Source organism: Prunus dulcis, chromosome 8, assembly GCF_902201215.1.
Source record: "Prunus dulcis chromosome 8, ALMONDv2, whole genome shotgun sequence".
In the NCBI taxonomy this organism is placed as follows: Eukaryota; Viridiplantae; Streptophyta; class Magnoliopsida; order Rosales; family Rosaceae; genus Prunus; species Prunus dulcis.
The window spans coordinates 16,685,971-16,702,891 of NC_047657.1; the positions used below are offsets into that span (position 1 = coordinate 16,685,971).

The following is a 16,921-nucleotide window of genomic DNA, read 5'->3' on the forward strand; positions in this document are numbered from 1 at the left end:
ATTTGCCAACTAAGTTTTAATTTAATTAGCAACAATTGCCCCAAGTTGTGCCACAATGCACCAATTTTGACCTATCTGAAGTGGTCCTGGTTGAAATAAAAACAGCTTAATTTATAGAGAAGCCAATTATATGATCTTAATTAAGAACATGTTTGTTGACCATTAAGATTATATAATAAAGGTTAAGGAGATACAAGAATACACTTTAAAACATCTTAATATTTCATAAAACAATAAAAATATCGTATAAATACTATACTAGCTCCTCGTCTCGCTTATGTATACGATAATATTTTTTATTTTTCTCTTGTCTTTATTTATGAAGAGTTTTTGTTAGGTATGGGCTTTAAAATAAATAAATATTTACATTTAACAAAAAAATAAAAATAGAATGAAGTAGTTGTGACTACACTTTTATTTATTAAATGATAATAATTTTTGAATTTATTTAAAATGTAATTGGCCTTTTATGAATATATACCCATCCGATAAGCTCGAGCCAACCATATGTTTGTTCGTAGCTCTTTATGTTGCTCATAACTGCAGTGATAATTGTGGGGACCAAAAATTATTGAGATGGCCACGTGTCACAATCCAAGGAATACTCTGATTCACCCTTTGATTTGATCCCTCATAATGGGCCTCAAGCTTATTATGGGCTCCAAGTACGGCCAAGTAAGTGAGTCAAGATCTGTAATGGACTCAAAACTGTCCAAAATAGGAAGCCCGGGTTTACCCAAAACTGGTCCATGAACAACACAAATTTATTGATTTGACTATCGAAGGATTTTTGGTCAACACTACATCGGTGTCCTTGCACTCGAGATTTGTTTCTCTTCGTATGTTACAATCGTAATTTTGTTGTTTCTCTTTATATGTTACATTCGTAATTTTGTTAGCTTTGCACTGAATGCCCAACTACGTAAAGAATGGTGGAATTTTTGCATGATTATGGAGGCTTTAGCATAAAGATGGTCTTTTGAACTAAGGGCCGGATTGTATTCCCATAATATTGCCCAATCTTTGGCAAATATGGAAAAAAGAAGAGCACTCTTTTGCTCCTCTGTATTTTAAACAATTTACTTCTGCAGTCCACTAATCCTTCATCAACTTTTTTGTTTCTCCACTCTCCATGCTTTTTCATAAAGTTTTTACATTAAAAAAACTCTCACTACTTATTTATTTATCAATCTCATACTCATTAGTTCAACTTTCTTCATACGCTTAATATAAAGTATGTGTAGGTTATATACATCATGCATGCCAACATGTCTAACTCAATAGAAGAAGATATTAACTTATAAATAAGTGGTCTTAAGTTCGAATCTCGATGACACTTTGGTAATTGTAGAAACCCCCTTCCCCCAATATCTTTGTATACAAAGAAAAATATACCACACATGTACACAAACATTCTCAATTGGAGACTCTAACAAGAAAGAACTCTCCCCTCTTCCTGAAAAACTTGCTTGTAACAAGGATAATACTGTTTTGCTATACCCAACCAATAACACAATGACATTGAAAAAGTTATATCTCATATCATTGCATTATTAGTCGAAAATAACAAAAAGTGCTATATCATTGCATGAAAGTCTTTCTTAACCTGTTCACACACAAAAAAAAAGTCTTTCTCCCACTCTCCAATGGACATTTATAATGTGGCCCATTGGACCTTTGTTTCTGATAGACATACATGTCCAAAGGACAAAAGCAGCCAAGATTTATAATTTTATTTTTAGGAAGCCAAGATTTCTGTATGGACCTGTTTTCTTGGTCTATGTTATAGCCTTGAATTTTCAAAAATGCCATATAAACAGTCAAATTTTTAGCATGTAAAGTGTGACATATCATACATGTGACAAAATAGTGGCCTTGCTTCAATGCCGAAGTAGCGAGAACTTCTCAGTTCTCAGGAGTCAAGGTCATTTGTCAAGTACAGGCAAAACCAGCAAGTTTGCTGTTAAGGAAGACAGAGCTCAAAAAACAGAGCAAACCCTCTTTTATTTTCAATTTTATTTTTGCGTCAATTACACTTCAAGTTCTTTGCTTTTGACTGTGCTGACCTTTACTTTTCATCCCCTAATCCTTCTTTGGGCTGGAGAAAAAAACAAAACCCATTTGCAAATCACACCCCCTTACTAAATTAATTTATCTTCAAAACCAAATTACACCGCTAGTTATATGAAAAGTCACTGACATGATGAGAAATGGGTTTTTGCAGAAAAGCTTCTTGCTTTCTTCATTTTCGCTGAATGCATAGATCTGTCCTCTTGTTAAACCCTCATTTTTGGCGATAAAACCAGCTTTTGACTAACTGGGTTGCCTAATTTTCTTCAAATATTCTTACTCATCAACGAAAGAATAGATTTTGGTAGGCAATTTGGGGAGCAACTAATAAGTCTGTGTCAGGAAGCTTCTTTCTTGGTTTCTTTCAGTCTCTTCACAAGTTCATGGATCTATGATTTTGCTTGCTGAGAAATGAAACTTCTTTTGTGAGGTGAGTTTCAACTTTGATTACAAGTTGAGCAAAAATCAGAGCTTTGTGAAAGCTGCAGCTAGGTGGGTGTTGTTTGGTAGAAGCAGGCAGAGATGATTCAGCTGTTGTTCTTAGTTCTTTTTGCTGAGGGTGTTGTGGCATTTCTTCTATTGGTAAAGATTGGGCCATTGAGGGAGCTTGTGATAAAGAGCCTGGATCAGCTCAAAATGGGTAAGGGTCCAGCTACTGTGAAAACCATTGCTTGCACCATGTCTGTGATTCTCCTGTCAAGCTTTATTAGCATTGTTAAGATCCAGAACAAAGGTGTAAAGCTTGGAACTATGTCACCTATGGATCAGGTTCTGTGGAGAACCCACTTGCTTGAGGCTTCATTAATGGGTATATTCCTGCTCATTTTTTCTTAGTTGCTTTGAGTGCTTGCTTACTATTCAGTTTGTGAACTTCAACAGTTGGATTCTTATTTAGGGTTTCTTTTTTTATTTGGGAAAAGGGTAGGCCAGCAAGAAATGAGTTTTGTTTCCTGTAAACAAGATTTTAAGGGCTTAAGGCTATCACCCTAAGGATTGTTAGAAGGATTCACCCTAAGGCTTTATGATTTTACCATTCAATGGTTCTGCATGTATTGAAAGAATCTTTTGGCTGCGTGTTTAATATTTATTGTGTGTGGCTTCTTTAGAGTGTGTTAAAATATGGACATGAAAAACTGGTTCTTTGAATCAGTAGAATCTGATTAAAAGGTATAGAAGTTGGCCTAGAAATCAGTGTTGTTAAGAACTGTTTCTTTCCCTTCTCTTTTTTATGGTTAAATGATGCAATCCCAGCTTACTGGTTGAACAATCAGTGTATTATATATTTCCATGTAAAGTTTGGCCATAGTAAACTTGGTCTACAAACTCTTCATTCCTTCTGATTGCTGCTAGCGGCCAGCCTCTCTGGTTTTGTGCACTTAGCAATTACAGTATCACTTATTGGGTTCCGGAAGAAGTTGCATTTAGTTTACTGAAAAAGGGAATACTTAAGTTGATTTTATGGTCTTCTTGAGCAAGTCACAGAAGTGCTTCATGTATGGTGTCGGCTCTGTGATTGATCTCTGACCAGTTGAGAGTAGCTAGACTGACAGCTAACTATATATGCTTTACATTTATATCTAACAACTTTTGTTTCTATCCAGTGAATGATCCTTCTTATCCCTGATACACTTGATCTCACTTACAGGTTTTACCCTGTTTCTTGGCTTCATAATCGATCGGATGCATCATTATTTAAGTAAACTTATTGGACTGAGGAGTAACGTGGGAGCTTCAAAAGAAGAAGTCGACAGACTTCAGAAAGAGACGATGCAGCTTAAAGAAAAGGAAGATAAATCTTCCCAAGAAATCAAGCAGCTGCAAGAAAAAATTTCAACTCTGTCAGAGGATTTGAAGAAGCTGAAATTAGAGTGCAAGGAGAAAGATAAAAACATTGAAACTGCTGAAGCCCATGTTGCTGCCCTCCAGAAACAGGCTGCAGATCTACTTCTTGAATACGACCGTTTGTTAGAAGACAACCAGAATCTTCAGACTCAGTCTCTAGGTTACAGGAGCTGAGGAAATTTTGAAAGACAGCCGCAGTTCAAACTTCGAGAATTATTTTGCTTACTGGTGATGTTCTTGTCTAACATCTCATGCCAGAAATGGACATTATTTGGTCCTTCATGAGGGAAAGATGGCAGAGTATCAAATTTTTCAGAGTTTTGTTGAAAATTTTGTAATCGCATGAAATTAGAATTTTCACTTTGTCCATCTTTGCTTTATTCCAAGGTTGATATAAACTTTCTTTCCCTTCGGTTTTCAAGATTCCCTTTCTGATTAATATGCAAATTGAGTGGAACTGGGCATTTTTCTAAATTTGACAGATCTTGCATTCTAGAAGTATTTGGTGTATTTGGTCCAATAGACTTGATTGATGATACTGCTTGATGGTTAATCTGATCATGTCAAATGGGTTTTATAGTAAAGGGAATATGAATTTGATAAATTATCTTTGCTCTGAGGAATGTTCCTCTTCAAAATTGTGCAACATAAATTCAGTCCTTGGGATATATCCCACAGATCTCATGTCTTGATCCAACTTTTTCAAAAGCAGTATAATATCTTCATGATGTGGGTGGGTCTTATCTTCCATAAGAAAAGCATGGAGCTCTCCATTTACTTCCACAACACTATAGCCAGGCACTTTCTTGGTTCCTGTATGTTTCATCATCTTCTTCATACCAGCTACATCATCCCATTTCCTTGCCATGGCATAAAAGTTTGAGACCAAAACATAAATTCCCAAGTCATCCGGTTTCAACTCGAGGACCTTCTTTGCTGCGACCTCTCCAATGGACAACTTCCTATGGTTGTGGCAACCTGCTAGGAGGGCAACCCAAACAGTAATGCCAGGTTCAGTATTCATAGAATCTATTAGCTCATAAGCTTCTTCGACTCGTCTGGCACGAGCCAATAGGTCAACCATACAGGCAAAATGTTTCTCCCCCGGAGGGATCTTGTACTTATTAACCATGATATCAAACCAATGCCGGCCTTCTCCAACGAGACCCGAGTGACTGAAGGCTGAAAGAAGAGAAGCAAAAGTAGCATGATCAGGTTTTACGTTCGTCTCCGTCATCTGGAGGAAGAGTGCTAGAGCTTCCTCTCCATGCCCATGAATCCCATAGCTTGCAATCATGGCATTCCAAGAGATCAAGTCTCTGGAAACAATCTGATCGAATAAAGCACGAGCATAAGAAAGGGATCCACATTTAGAATACATGTCAATGAGTGCAGTACCCAAAACCTCATCAAAATCAAGCATTTTCAAAATATATGCATGTGTGGATTTACCCAATTTCAAAAATCCAACTTGTGAACATGCTAGAAGTGCGCACACAAGAGACACTGAGTCGGGTTCAAATCCGCTGCCCTGCATCTCTACCAACATTTCAAGTGCATGCCCTGCAAAACCATTTTGAGCAAAGCCAGAAATCAAAGCACCCCAAGAAATGGCATTCTTGTAAGGCATCTTATTGAACACACAAGAAGCTAGCTCCAAATGTCCACTCTTAGCATACATATGCACAAGGCTGGTTTGAACCATAACATCCATAGGAAGACCTGTCCGAATCATAAACCCGTGAACAGAGAGACCCAACCTCAAGTCCCCAAGACTTGCACAAGCCTGCACTAACCCCATCAGCACAACCCCATCAAATTCCATTCCCTCATTTTGCATTCTCTTATACATATCAACTGCTTCCATTGGCCTTCCACTCTGCACAAACCCTGTTACCATTGTTGTCCAACAAACAAGGTCCCTTCTAGGCATCTTATTGAAAACCACCACTGCTTCATCCATCTTCCCACACTTGGCGTACAAATTCAAAACAGATGAACCCACAAACACATCATATTCGTATCCGCAATTTACCGCTTTAGACCATATTTCTTCACCAGTTTTCAAGTCCAATGTGCTTGCACATGCCTTAAGGGCAACAGTGAAAGTCGAGCTATCAGGTCTAACTCTATCTAATATCATCTGATGATATAAACTTACGACTTCAGATGGGCAATATTGACGAGAATACGCGATTATCATGGCATTCCATGCATGTATACCTCTTTGAGACAATTTATCGAACACCTTACGGGCTGACACAATATCTCCAATTCGTGCATACGTTGCTATAAGTCGGGCATTGGAGTTTCCATGAGTAATGGTACCCGTCAATATCATAAGAGCATGAATTTTAGCTGTGGATGCTTTATCTTTGCAGGATAAGAGGAGAGATCTCAGGCGGCTTGGGCATGGAAGCAACTGCATCTATGCATGGGAAGCCCAGAGCTTCGACTCTGTAACCCACAAAGGTTTCTGTTTATAGCCGTTGCAAAAGGAGGGAAAATAAAGACTTTGTTTATATAATTATTTCCAAATATATTTTTCCCAGTTCTTTGTGATGTAAGATGTCAAAATGAGTATTATGATAATTATACTCCGACACTCACCCATCTTCAATATTCTTTTGTTTTTAATTTTTATAAAATACCAACATAAGTGAAGTTCATTCATGAATTTATTATTAGGTTTCAATTTCGAAATCCATATAGAATGTCACACTTTGAATCGAACAAAATATCAATTTTGTCTAGTGATATTTCTCTTCATTGAAACATGCCTTATTTATGGGCTTACATGTGAAAAGCCCAATTCGATAACTCTGTTAATCAATGTGAAGAAAAATCTTAACTCTTAATTATAGTATTTTCCAAAAAAGAAAAAAGAAAAAAGATTATAGTATTTTAGAGCTAAGGTTCATGAGCATATATTGAATTTGTATTAGTTATTTTTTCCTTCTTTCTTTTGTATCAATTGGGGCATGAAGATTTGAATTTCGTGACCTCTACTAATATTGGAAAGAGAAATGCAACTAAATTAATGTGAGATCCCACATCGACCAAATGGAGAGGGGGTGATGTGCCTTATATGGCACACCTCGCATCCTCAGAGCGTGAGGCCCTTGGGCTGCTGATAATGTAGGCAGGCCCGAGACAAATCCTTGTGGGCCCAGTCGTGGGTGCCAAAGAGGACAATATCATGCTTGGTAGAGTTTGGGTCCAGTCCGCTGCGCCACTCTGACCTTGGTGAGGCCTTCTGGGAGCTTACTGGCTTTGGGTTCGTAGGAACTCCAAAGTTAAGCGAGTTGGAGGCTAGAGCAATCCCAGGATGGGTGACCACCCTGGGAAGTTGCTCTGTGAGCTCCCATGAACAAATCCGTGAGGGGGGGCGTCGGCCCAGCCCAGAGCGGACAATATCATGCTTGGTAGAGTTTGGGTAGTCCGCTGCGCCACTCTGACCTTGGGGAGGCCTTTTGGGAGCTCACTGGCTTCGGGTTCGTAGGAACTCCGAAGTTAAGCGAGTTGGAGGCTGGAGCAATCCCGGGATGGGTGACCACCCTGGGAAGTTGCTTCGTGAGCTCCCAGAAACAAAACCGTGCGGGCTGGTGAGAATGTAGCCAAGCCCAAAGCGGACAATATCCTGCTACGGCGGAGCCGGTCCGGGGTGTGACAGTTTGGTATCAGAGCCACTCTGCCGTGTGGTGCGAGTGTGCCGACGAGGACGTCGGATCCCTTAAGGGGGGTGGATTGTGAGATCCCACATCGACCAAATGGAGAGGGGGTGATGTGCCTTATATGGCACACCTCGCATCCTCATAGCGTGAGGCCCTTGGGCTGCCGATAATGTAGGCAGGCCCGAGACAAATCCTTGCGGGCCCAGTCGTGGGTGCCAAAGAGGACAATATCATGCTTGGTAGAGTTTGGGTCCAGTCCGCTGCGCCACTCTGACCTTGGTGAGGCCTTCTGGGAGCTCACTGGCTTTGGGTTCGTAGGAACTCCAAAGTTAAGCGAGTTTGAGGCTAGAGCAATCCCAGGATGGGTGACCACCCTGGGAAGTTGCTCTGTGAGCTCCCAGGAACAAATCCGTGAGGGGGGCGTCGGCCCAGCCCAGAGCGGACAATATCATGCTACGGCGGAGCCGGTCCGGGGTGTGACAATTAAGAGCTAGTTGGTGTAGATTGTATTAGTTTAGATGCTTAGATGATATTATTCTTGTTGATAATGACTTTGGGAGGGTATCCAGACCCCACAATATTGGATAAAAACGTCATACAACTTTATTAAAACACCATACCAATCTTTTATTAGCCGTCGTTAATTAATTCTTCCGTTCATCATAATCCATTGTTCAAAAATTAAGCAGGAATAAAAAAGAACAAGAGAGTAAAGTCTGAGGGCTGAAAAGACTAGACCAATTAGATTCTGTTAGTGGAACGAACCAACTTGGAAAATTATATTGGATTCTTCTGGCCAGTGATGCTGATGTCTTCCTTTGTTTTAGAGACTTGATTACCAAGGTGAGCATAAAGTTGGCAGTGCCTTATTTTCTCCCCACAAGTTGACTTGTGTTCTATTTAGTCTTTGTGAATTAACAAAGCTACTGATATTCCTTGTTCAAAACTTAGCTGCTGCAGCAAGACATGGATGATCAATCAGACGGCAGACAAGGCAACGGCAGAAATCTGAAGCTACCGGTGCCGGGAAAGCGCAACATACTCATCACAAGCGCCTTGCCATACGTCAACAACATCCCTCACCTTGGCACCATCATAGGCTGTAATTCACTCCTGCTCTCCGTCTCTCTCTTTGACTGTTGTTTTGATTTTCATTTGTATTTGTCAAATGTTTTGCAGTTTATGATTCTATATCATACATATATGTGGTGCAGGTGTTCTGAGTGCTGATGTTTTCGCTAGATATTGTCGTCTTCGTGGATACAATGCGGTATACATATGTGGGACTGATGAGTATGGGACTGCAACAGAGACAAAGGCTAGGGAGGAAAATTGCACTCCACAGCAAATTTGTGACAAGTATCGCGATGCCTTTTGTTTCTAGTTTTGCCTTGACCTGTTGAAAATTATGCCTCCTGGGTTATGACTTATGAATGAACTTTTGATTTGTGGCTCTTGCTTTTGTAGATATTATGCAATTCATAAAGAGGTCTATGATTGGTTCGATATATGTTTCGATGAATTTGGACGCACCTCCACTCCCCAACAGACTGAAGTTTGCCAATCTATTTTCAAGAAACTGATGGAGAATGGATGGCTTACAGAAAACACAATGCAGCAGGTACATATTTATGTGCTTATGTTCATCTAATGTGTAACTCTTATGCTGCGTTTTTATTTGCAGAAGAAAGAAACTCACTTTACTGCTAACCTAATAGATGTGTCATTTTCTCTTTCAATGGTTTCGAATTTTGACAACAATCCAGCTCTTTTGTGAAACATGCAATCGTTTCTTGGCTGATCGGCTAGTTGAAGGCAGTTGTCCAATGCTAGATTGCAATTATGACTCTGCACGAGGGGACCAATGCGATAAGTGCGGAAAGCTGTTGAATCCAACTGAGCTTAAGGATCCTAGATGTAAAGTATGTTTGGCCTACTCGAATTTCATACTTTCTGCCAATGAATCTTGTTGGGATTTAGTTAAAACCTGTTATATGTACCTGCTTCTTCTAAACATTCCGTGGTTTTATATATACTTAAGAGTTGCAATCAACAGGTATGTCAGGCAAGACCATGTATACGTGACACAGACCACTTATTTCTAGAGCTCCCACTGTTGAAGGATAAATTGGAAGAATATATCAGTGACATGTCTGTTGCAGGATCTTGGAGCCAGAATGCTATTCAAACTACATATGCATGGCTTAAAGAAGGAGTTAAATCCCGATGCATTACTAGGGACCTTAAGTGGGGGGTTCCTGTTCCACTTGAAAAATTTAAGGACAAGGTTAGCACTTGATTTATGTAACTGTTGAAGAGTTTCCCTTTGTTGATGTATATTTGGTAATTTGCAGGTTCCTTTGGTTTGTTAGATTTCATTTTACACGTGCAGATTGATAACTTTATTTTGCCAATTTTATGATGCTTAGGTTTTTTATGTATGGTTTGACGCGCCCATCGGTTATATCTCCATCACTTCATGCTACACGCCTGATTGGGAGAAGTGGTGGAAGAACCCCGAAGATGTTGAGCTGTACCAGTTCATGGGCAAGGATAATGTCCCATTCCACACTGTAAAAATGTTATCATCTCATGTATTCTGGAGTTCAGACTTCTATATCTGCCTGCCTGAAGTTTGTATGTGGTTTCCAAAATACTTATCTGCTGTAGAATTTGATTCTAGGTTATGTTCCCATCTACGCTTATTGGAACCGGAGAAAAGTGGACTTTAATGAAGAGCATTAGTGTTACAGAATATTTAATGTATGAAGCAGGTATGCATGAGCGAGAATACGCAATGATCTTCGTACAAGTTTGACATCTTGAAGTTTAAAATCATAATCTATTTATACTTTTCATTTTCTAACATTGATGGATGATGCAGGGAAGTTTTCCAAGAGCAAGGGTACAGGAATTTTTGGAAATGATGTGCAAGATACAAACATTCCCGTAGAAGTGTGGCGATATTACTTGCTAACTAACAGGCCAGAGGTAATCTGTTTTTCTGCGGCCAGGTGCTAGTGATTTCCAGTTCTTGCATTGTATTTGGATATTTGAAAATTCTAATGGTTGTTACTGATTTATGTATTTATTTAATCATGTCATGATTAGGTCTCAGACACATTGTTTACATGGACGGACTTGCAAGCAAAACTAAATACTGAGCTGCTGAATAACTTGGGAAATTTCATTAACCGAGTGTTGAGCTTCATCGCAAAACCTCAGGGTTGGTTAATTAGCTGGCTGCAGACATGAAATTGAGAGAAAATTTGCTGAGTTAGTGCTTCACATAGAACTTATTGCTTGACTTAAGTCATGCTTCTATGAAATTTTTTTTTGCAGGACTAGGATATGGATCTATTATTCCTGATGCTTCTGGTGGTGAATCACATTCCTTGACAAAAAGGTTTGCAGAAAGAATTGGTATATGTGTGGACCAATACATAGAAGCAATGGAGAAGGTGATTTCTTGTGCAAATGAGTCTTTTCTATATAGCTATATTCTTCTATTTTTTCCATTTTTGCACTATGATTTACGAAGAAGTTGCATTATCTCCGATCGATTTGATATAACAGGTCAAGCTAAAGCAAGCACTGAAAATTGCAATGAGCATATCCAGTGAGGGCAATGCATATTTACAAGTAAGCTCATAAAAGCTAAAGCGAGCACTGAAAACTGTCTTCAAGTATTGTTTATTTACTAAAGACATGTTACTGATATGTATGCAGGAGAGCCAATTCTGGAAACTTTACAAGCAAGATCAAGCTTCTTGCTCTCTTGTTGTGAAAACTTCTGCTGGACTGGTTTATCTTCTTGCATGCTTGCTAGAGCCTTTCATGCCTTCATTTTCTCTCAAGGTATGACATTATAGTCTTTTGCATCCAACACAGTTTTGCCTCATTATATTTACTCTATTCTACCACCTCACCTTGATACTTTTGCTTTTCATGATACCTAAGGTGCTAAAGGAGCTCAATCTGCCGCCCGAAAATCAATTTTCGCTTCGCAATGAGAATGGAGATCTTGAGAAGGCAAAGAAACCATGGGAAATATTACCTGCGGGTCATAAGATTGGGACACCAGATCCTTTGTTTAAAGAATTGGTATGCATATACATTTCATCATGCATAATCCCCAGTATCCATTTCAATTCCTTTTTGCAAATGCAATGTAATCATTTAACTTCTTGTTTCACAGAAAGATGAAGAAGTGGAGGCCTTCAGGAAGAAGTTTTCTGGAAGTCAAGCTGAAAGGGTTGCTAAGGGAGAAGCTGAAGCAAGGAAATTAGCTGAGCAATTGGAGCAAACAAAAGTTTAATGCTTACTTTTATGATTATATTCCCTGCTGTATGGATGCTACTACACTGGTTATATAATCTGAATATAATTATTATGAGTTTTAAATACAATGTTTCTAAAACCAAGTAGCTAACTTCTGAATTAAAATCAGCTTCGCAAGACACTTGTTGGCCACGACAGTGTGCCCAAATGAATTCGCAAGGCACGTGTTTATAAAATTGCTTTGTTAAAACAAAAACCTATATTTTCTCGAATTGAAAATCAAAAGTATTTTGCATATAGGAAATTATACTTCGTAAGAAGAAAGTTTCAGTCATTTTGAGAGTAAGAGCAGAAATAAGTTTTTATTGAGCAATGGAACAAACAAAAAAAAGAAACAGAAAAATTATAGGAAATTATACTTCATAAGAAGAAAATTTCAGTCATTTTGAGAGTAAGAGCAGAAAGAAGCTTTATTGAGCAATGGAACAAACAGAAAAAAGAAACAGAAAAACAATCGCCGTCTGTGGGAATCGAACCCACGACCACACGGTTAAAAGCCGTGCGCTCTACCGGCTGAGCTAAGACGGCACTTGCGACTACAGGTCATAAAGTGTTTTATTTAAGTGCTCGACGCCCGCTAGTTTTTCTCCAATTTCAGTTTCTCTCTATTTGCTCAACTCGAGTGAGAACAGCACGAGCACGAAGTCGAGAGGTTCAGTGCCTCAACAACCATGGCGGAAATCACAGAACCTTTGCTTCCTGCAAAAGAAGCCCCAGAAACATCTAAACCGCAAGAGCCAGCATTAGATTTCGATCCCAAAACCATGCGCAAAACGAAACCAGGAGTCAAGCGTCTGATCCTAACTGTCTCAGTCCTCTTCTCCTTCGTTCTAGGTCACCTCTCTCTCTCTCTCTCTCTAGATATATATATATATATATATATATGTTTCTCTCTCTTATTTCTATTTGCCTCTTTCTTACTTTGATTTTGCATATAGGTGTCCCGTTCATATACAAATCCGTGGAAATCTACCGCGCGCCATTGCCGTTTCGAGAAATCGAATCCCTCTCAGCTCAAATCGATTCCAAACCATTCCAATTCCCATGTCGTTTACAAGCAATCTTCATCGGCTTCGACTGGAAATCCTCCATTGCCACTCTAGAATCTTCCATCCTCACCCAAATGACCAAATTGACCTCCCAAACTCCCCAATGTGGCACCTGTAGCCCCAACCACACCGTCTCAGTAATCCTAAAATCGAATTCCCAGTGTCTCCAATCCCGAACCACTTCCTGTTCGCCGGAATGTGGCGCCATCCGCTCCATTGAGTTGGACGGCGACGATGAGGCCGTAGATGAGGCTCTGGAGTCTGTGCTGGGAGGTTGTTCGGGTTCCAACTCGGGTTCAGGTGGGGAGGTGTATAGTGTGGTGGTGGTGAATAGGGGCGAGGAGGTGAGAGCCGTGGTGGGCAAGTACAGGCACGCTTGGATTGTTGGTAGGGTTTCGGAGGCCGAGGCGGTGTCGAGGGCGGCAGAGATATTTGTTAAAGTGTTTGTGAATGGCGGGAAGGAGGAAGGTTTGATTCATGGAGAGTTTATGCCTGTTGGGGCAGATGGAACGGTTGTTCTTTCGTTTAATCTGCTGAATGCAGACCCACGTGATTGGGTTTATGATTGGTATGGAGCTTTTTCATAAATTCATTTTAAGCTCAGTTGTTCTGAGTATCATGGTGCTATGTTGACATGATTGATTTGTGTGAATGATTATTTCTTCGTCTGAATTATGGTAAAATTTAAGTTGAATAGTCTGATAGCTTATTAGGTGACTCTCATTTTGTATATGCTTGAACACTTGTTGAAATGAAGTCCAAATAGTTATCTTCAAGTGTGTTCATCATGCATTCGTTTTATACCGCAGGGACTTTCAATCAGTAGATGAGACTCTGTTGGCCCCTATTATTGAGGCAATGAAACCCGTAGCAAACATAAGCGTGGAAAGTCAGGTAGGAGATCTTCTGTTTTCTCTTGAAAATGGTAATACCATTGAATTTGTGGTATTGTGATCTGAGTTTGTTCTTTTGGGCAGGTGTTATACCATATGCCGAAGTCCTCATTGTCTTACTGGGATGACAAGTGGGACAGTTACATCTTTAGTACCAAGGATCTACCTTTCTTTGTATGCTCCATTAGCCTTTCACTTCTCATGATATGATTGTTAACTAGAGAAAGAATTATATTACTACTTACATTTTCTTTAAATTCGTGACTGTTTGGGTACAAACTCTAGAAGACCATTAATATGCCTGTATATGTGGGTAGATGTTTGTATTGTTCTATATATATCCATATATGTGTTCATGGACAAACTTCTTAATATGGAATTACTGTCATTATTTATAATAACAATGTTGGTTAAATTTAATAGGTGAATTCAAATGAGTGGCACTTGGATACATCCATCGCAGCTGGTGGGAGGTCAAAGATGTTGCACTTTGTGATGTATATTTCTAACTCAATCCTTTTTGTTATTCAATTAATTTTCTTGATATATTTTCTGATTGTTAGGTTGTGATCATATTGAGTTGAAATTCCCCTTCAATTTGTTGTTAGATATATCCCGTCTGCTAAGGAATGCCCTCTTCTCCTACAGCTTCCAGATGGAGAGATTTCTAAGACAAATAGCTTTATATCTCCAGTTAGTTATCATGCCTTCATCATCTTTAAATTTAGTGTTCTCTGATTTTTCTTGTGGAATGTTCTGATCTGAATAAATTGATTGGCATGTTACAGATGTGGGGAGGCGTTATTGTTTGGAATCCCCAAACCTGTCGGAAGGATTCAGAAAGTAAGCGTCCTTCTAGGCATACAATTTCGCATCAGGTTAGAAGCTTTTTATAATATTGTCCAATTGTATGACTTGTCCTTCTCTTGAACATGGGGTTTTCAATTTAAAAGTGGAAGTGCATCAAAGCTTACCTACGTCTTTGTACTTGTAAATAGTGTTACTTCATTTTCTGCCATGTTGAATTGGAAGCTCAATATAGATCATTTTTACTGAAAAAACGTTTAAAGCTTACTGAAGAATAATTGAAATACCTACTGGAGGAGATGGTAGGATTAGGTCTGTTGGAGTGGTAATATGTACCTTGTAATTTTTTTACATGGAGCCTTATTGGATATTGAAGAAATCAAAAGCATGTACATCTTAAGTTTCCTAATTCTATCCTCTGAGGCATATGAAAAAATTGTTTCTCTAGAAAAATGTTCAAATTACACAAGGAAATGAATTTGTATGTGCCACATCACAGACTAGAAGTCCATATTCTATTATCGCAGATTGATGCGTGCACATTCTGAAACAGGATCTACAGAAGGTTTTTGAAGTTTTCATGGGGCAGTTCCGGCAACTTTTTGGTTTTAAATCTGATAACCTATATGTTGGGGCTTCAGGCACGTCCAGCCTTTTAGCTAGTGAAAGGGGCTTCACGGTATGGTAAGAACATTCTGGTTGAAGTGAAGTTAGAAACCTTGTGGTTTAAGCTATTTCTGGAATCGATTTTTAAGGGTATTCAGCAAAATGAGGGTATTCTTAGTGATCAGTCTTCTGCAGGGAATTGGATGTCTTATCGCGGATGCATACGTGTTTTAATCTTCATTCGTGTGCTACAACCCTTGGATCTCTTTCCAGATTGGTATGTCTCTCGTCGTTTACTTTTGTTGAGTTTAGGCATTAATGAACCTATTTCTCTGATTAAGCCAGATTTGCATGAGAGTGACAATTTTTTCCGTGCAGGTTCAATCCTTACCGAGGATGATTATCATGGATGAGATTGGGAAGCAGGTGACAAATCAATAGCACAATATTTTTAATGTTCCATTTTACATAAGTAGCATAAAGGTTTCTCCAAAAGTTGTTATGCTGAAGAACTGTTGCATAATTGCATTTAGTTGTTTGTATATATTTAACAAATGTGTTCATATCCTGATGAATAACTGAATTGGTATTCATTTAGCTTCAGCTGTATTAAAGTCATAACTCCTCTTTATGATCAACTTAGTTTTTTTTTTATTTTAAACTCTTGTGCTTCTAATCTGTTTCTGGATATGCTAAGAGAATAAGTAGCTAAGTTTTGTGGCCTTCTCCTTGAGCAGGTAAAGTATTCTCTGGAGGCAGCAAAGTTGGCTCAAAGTAATGCCTCACATGGTATTTATAATGCTTCAGCTGGTATGTTCGTATACGCCTTGTTGATAGTTTACTTGTGGTATTCATTTCAAGGATCTGGTGTGTATATAATCTCATATTGCAAAGAAACTCAAACAAATAGTTGTTTTATCGTCAGTGTCCTCTAGGCAAGCAAGATCTCTAGCAGAGGATGCATTTTTTCATCCATCAATCATGTCGGTCAGCTACTATTCGTTCGAGCACTGTTTTGCCGTCTATTCGGTTTGTTTCCAAGACCTGCTTATTTTCGAGCACTAAAAATTTAATGCAATGACTGTTCTGATAAGTGGTGTTGTGATATGTGTACAGCCTTTCTTTCTGCCAGTTTCGATACATGTCCTCCTAGCAGCTGTAAGAGAATGGAGAAGGCACAAGCAAGAAAATAAGAAGTACTTAGCATGGAAGACCAAAGTTGTGTCATCTTGAGGAGATGATATCACTAAAATCGATTGAGTTTGACACAAAGCAAGGCTCCATTCCATTATTTGTGTTCGAGCGGAGAATAGATTAGATTGATTTAGAATAGTTTAGATAATCACTTGTATTAGAAGAAAAAGAAAATGCAATTAACTGTCGGTGATATTTCTTGTGGCGTTGGGATTTAGTGACAAAGGAAGTAGGGAAAAGTCGTGATTTTTTTGATCTCATCCCATTACTGTACCAAAAAACATGCTTCTTTTGAGCACATGCTGTGGATTTAAATTCAATAGCAAACCAATTGTTAATTAGTTCCAGTTTCCCATTGATGTACTAAAAAAATGCTTCTTTTGATCAAATGCCCTGGAGTTGAATTCTAAATAGGAAACAATTGTTAATTAGTTCAAGTTTCCCA

At 38.9% G+C, this 16,921-nt stretch overlaps 5 protein-coding genes and 1 non-coding gene across 7 annotated transcripts; 3 read left to right on the top strand and 3 right to left on the bottom strand.

Annotated features, from left to right (window-relative positions):
- Nucleotides 1-1,889: 1,889 nt before the first annotated feature.
- On the top strand, nucleotides 1,890-4,335 carry LOC117638215 (B-cell receptor-associated protein 31). Its single transcript, XM_034373346.1, has 2 exons — nucleotides 1,890-2,878; nucleotides 3,716-4,335. The coding sequence occupies exons 1-2, from the start codon at nucleotides 2,593-2,595 to the stop codon at nucleotides 4,084-4,086; spliced, it is 657 nt and encodes a 218-aa protein (XP_034229237.1). The 5' UTR covers nucleotides 1,890-2,592; the 3' UTR covers nucleotides 4,087-4,335.
- A 181-nt stretch (nucleotides 4,336-4,516) lies between these two features.
- Nucleotides 4,517-5,091, bottom strand: LOC117638216 (putative pentatricopeptide repeat-containing protein At3g25060, mitochondrial). Its single transcript, XM_034373347.1, has one exon. It carries the CDS (start codon nucleotides 5,042-5,044, stop codon nucleotides 4,517-4,519), a length of 528 nt encoding a protein of 175 aa, XP_034229238.1. The 5' UTR covers nucleotides 5,045-5,091.
- Nucleotides 5,091-6,384, bottom strand: LOC117638214 (putative pentatricopeptide repeat-containing protein At3g25060, mitochondrial). The gene is made up of 2 exons (XM_034373344.1): nucleotides 5,365-6,384; nucleotides 5,091-5,242 (listed from the first exon to the last, which is right to left on the bottom strand). Exons 1-2 carry the CDS (start codon nucleotides 6,338-6,340, stop codon nucleotides 5,124-5,126), a joined length of 1,095 nt encoding a protein of 364 aa, XP_034229235.1. The 5' UTR covers nucleotides 6,341-6,384; the 3' UTR covers nucleotides 5,091-5,123.
- A 1,969-nt stretch (nucleotides 6,385-8,353) lies between these two features.
- On the top strand, nucleotides 8,354-11,992 carry LOC117637899 (probable methionine--tRNA ligase). The gene is made up of 15 exons (XM_034372950.1): nucleotides 8,354-8,429; nucleotides 8,538-8,688; nucleotides 8,801-8,945; nucleotides 9,054-9,207; nucleotides 9,353-9,508; nucleotides 9,643-9,873; nucleotides 10,016-10,159; nucleotides 10,270-10,360; nucleotides 10,471-10,577; nucleotides 10,698-10,812; nucleotides 10,929-11,047; nucleotides 11,163-11,228; nucleotides 11,316-11,444; nucleotides 11,547-11,690; nucleotides 11,785-11,992. Exons 2-15 carry the CDS (start codon nucleotides 8,553-8,555, stop codon nucleotides 11,902-11,904), a joined length of 1,857 nt encoding a protein of 618 aa, XP_034228841.1. The 5' UTR covers nucleotides 8,354-8,429; nucleotides 8,538-8,552; the 3' UTR covers nucleotides 11,905-11,992.
- A 390-nt stretch (nucleotides 11,993-12,382) lies between these two features.
- TRNAK-UUU lies at nucleotides 12,383-12,455 on the bottom strand. The gene has a single exon. It is a non-coding gene; the product is annotated as a tRNA-Lys (tRNA).
- Nucleotides 12,456-12,479: 24 nt separating this feature from the next.
- On the top strand, nucleotides 12,480-16,817 carry LOC117638262 (GPI transamidase component PIG-S). Of its 2 annotated transcripts, XM_034373396.1 has the most exons (13): nucleotides 12,480-12,761; nucleotides 12,866-13,544; nucleotides 13,786-13,870; nucleotides 13,954-14,043; nucleotides 14,293-14,366; nucleotides 14,478-14,562; nucleotides 14,658-14,747; nucleotides 15,230-15,360; nucleotides 15,478-15,559; nucleotides 15,661-15,708; nucleotides 16,020-16,092; nucleotides 16,208-16,311; nucleotides 16,399-16,817. In XM_034373396.1, exons 1-13 carry the CDS (start codon nucleotides 12,599-12,601, stop codon nucleotides 16,513-16,515), a joined length of 1,821 nt encoding a protein of 606 aa, XP_034229287.1. In that variant the 5' UTR covers nucleotides 12,480-12,598; the 3' UTR covers nucleotides 16,516-16,817. The 2 variants fall into 2 exon arrangements, with proteins under 2 accessions (XP_034229287.1, XP_034229288.1); XM_034373397.1 differs by lacking the exon at nucleotides 13,954-14,043 and having other exon boundaries at nucleotides 12,516-12,761.
- Nucleotides 16,818-16,921: the final 104 nt, after the last annotated feature.

Coding starts and splice junctions, on each gene's coding strand:
- LOC117638215 (XM_034373346.1), top strand. CDS start 2,593: ATGATTCAGCTGTTGTTCTTAGTTCTTTTTGCTGAGGGTGTTGTGGCA. Junction 2,879..3,715: donor GCTTGAGGCTTCATTAATGG/GTATATTCCTGC, acceptor TCTCACTTACAG/GTTTTACCCTGTTTCTTGGC.
- LOC117638214 (XM_034373344.1), bottom strand. CDS start 6,340: ATGCAGTTGCTTCCATGCCCAAGCCGCCTGAGATCTCTCCTCTTATCC. Junction 5,243..5,364: donor AGTTGGATTTTTGAAATTGG/GTAAATCCACAC, acceptor TTATTCGATCAG/ATTGTTTCCAGAGACTTGAT.
- LOC117638216 (XM_034373347.1), bottom strand. CDS start 5,044: ATGGTTAATAAGTACAAGATCCCTCCGGGGGAGAAACATTTTGCCTGT.
- LOC117637899 (XM_034372950.1), top strand. CDS start 8,553: ATGGATGATCAATCAGACGGCAGACAAGGCAACGGCAGAAATCTGAAG. Junction 9,874..10,015: donor TTGAAAAATTTAAGGACAAG/GTTAGCACTTGA, acceptor TATGATGCTTAG/GTTTTTTATGTATGGTTTGA. Junction 10,160..10,269: donor ATAATGTCCCATTCCACACT/GTAAAAATGTTA, acceptor ATTTGATTCTAG/GTTATGTTCCCATCTACGCT.
- LOC117638262 (XM_034373396.1), top strand. CDS start 12,599: ATGGCGGAAATCACAGAACCTTTGCTTCCTGCAAAAGAAGCCCCAGAA. Junction 12,762..12,865: donor CCTCTTCTCCTTCGTTCTAG/GTCACCTCTCTC, acceptor TTTTGCATATAG/GTGTCCCGTTCATATACAAA. Junction 13,545..13,785: donor CGTGATTGGGTTTATGATTG/GTATGGAGCTTT, acceptor TTTATACCGCAG/GGACTTTCAATCAGTAGATG.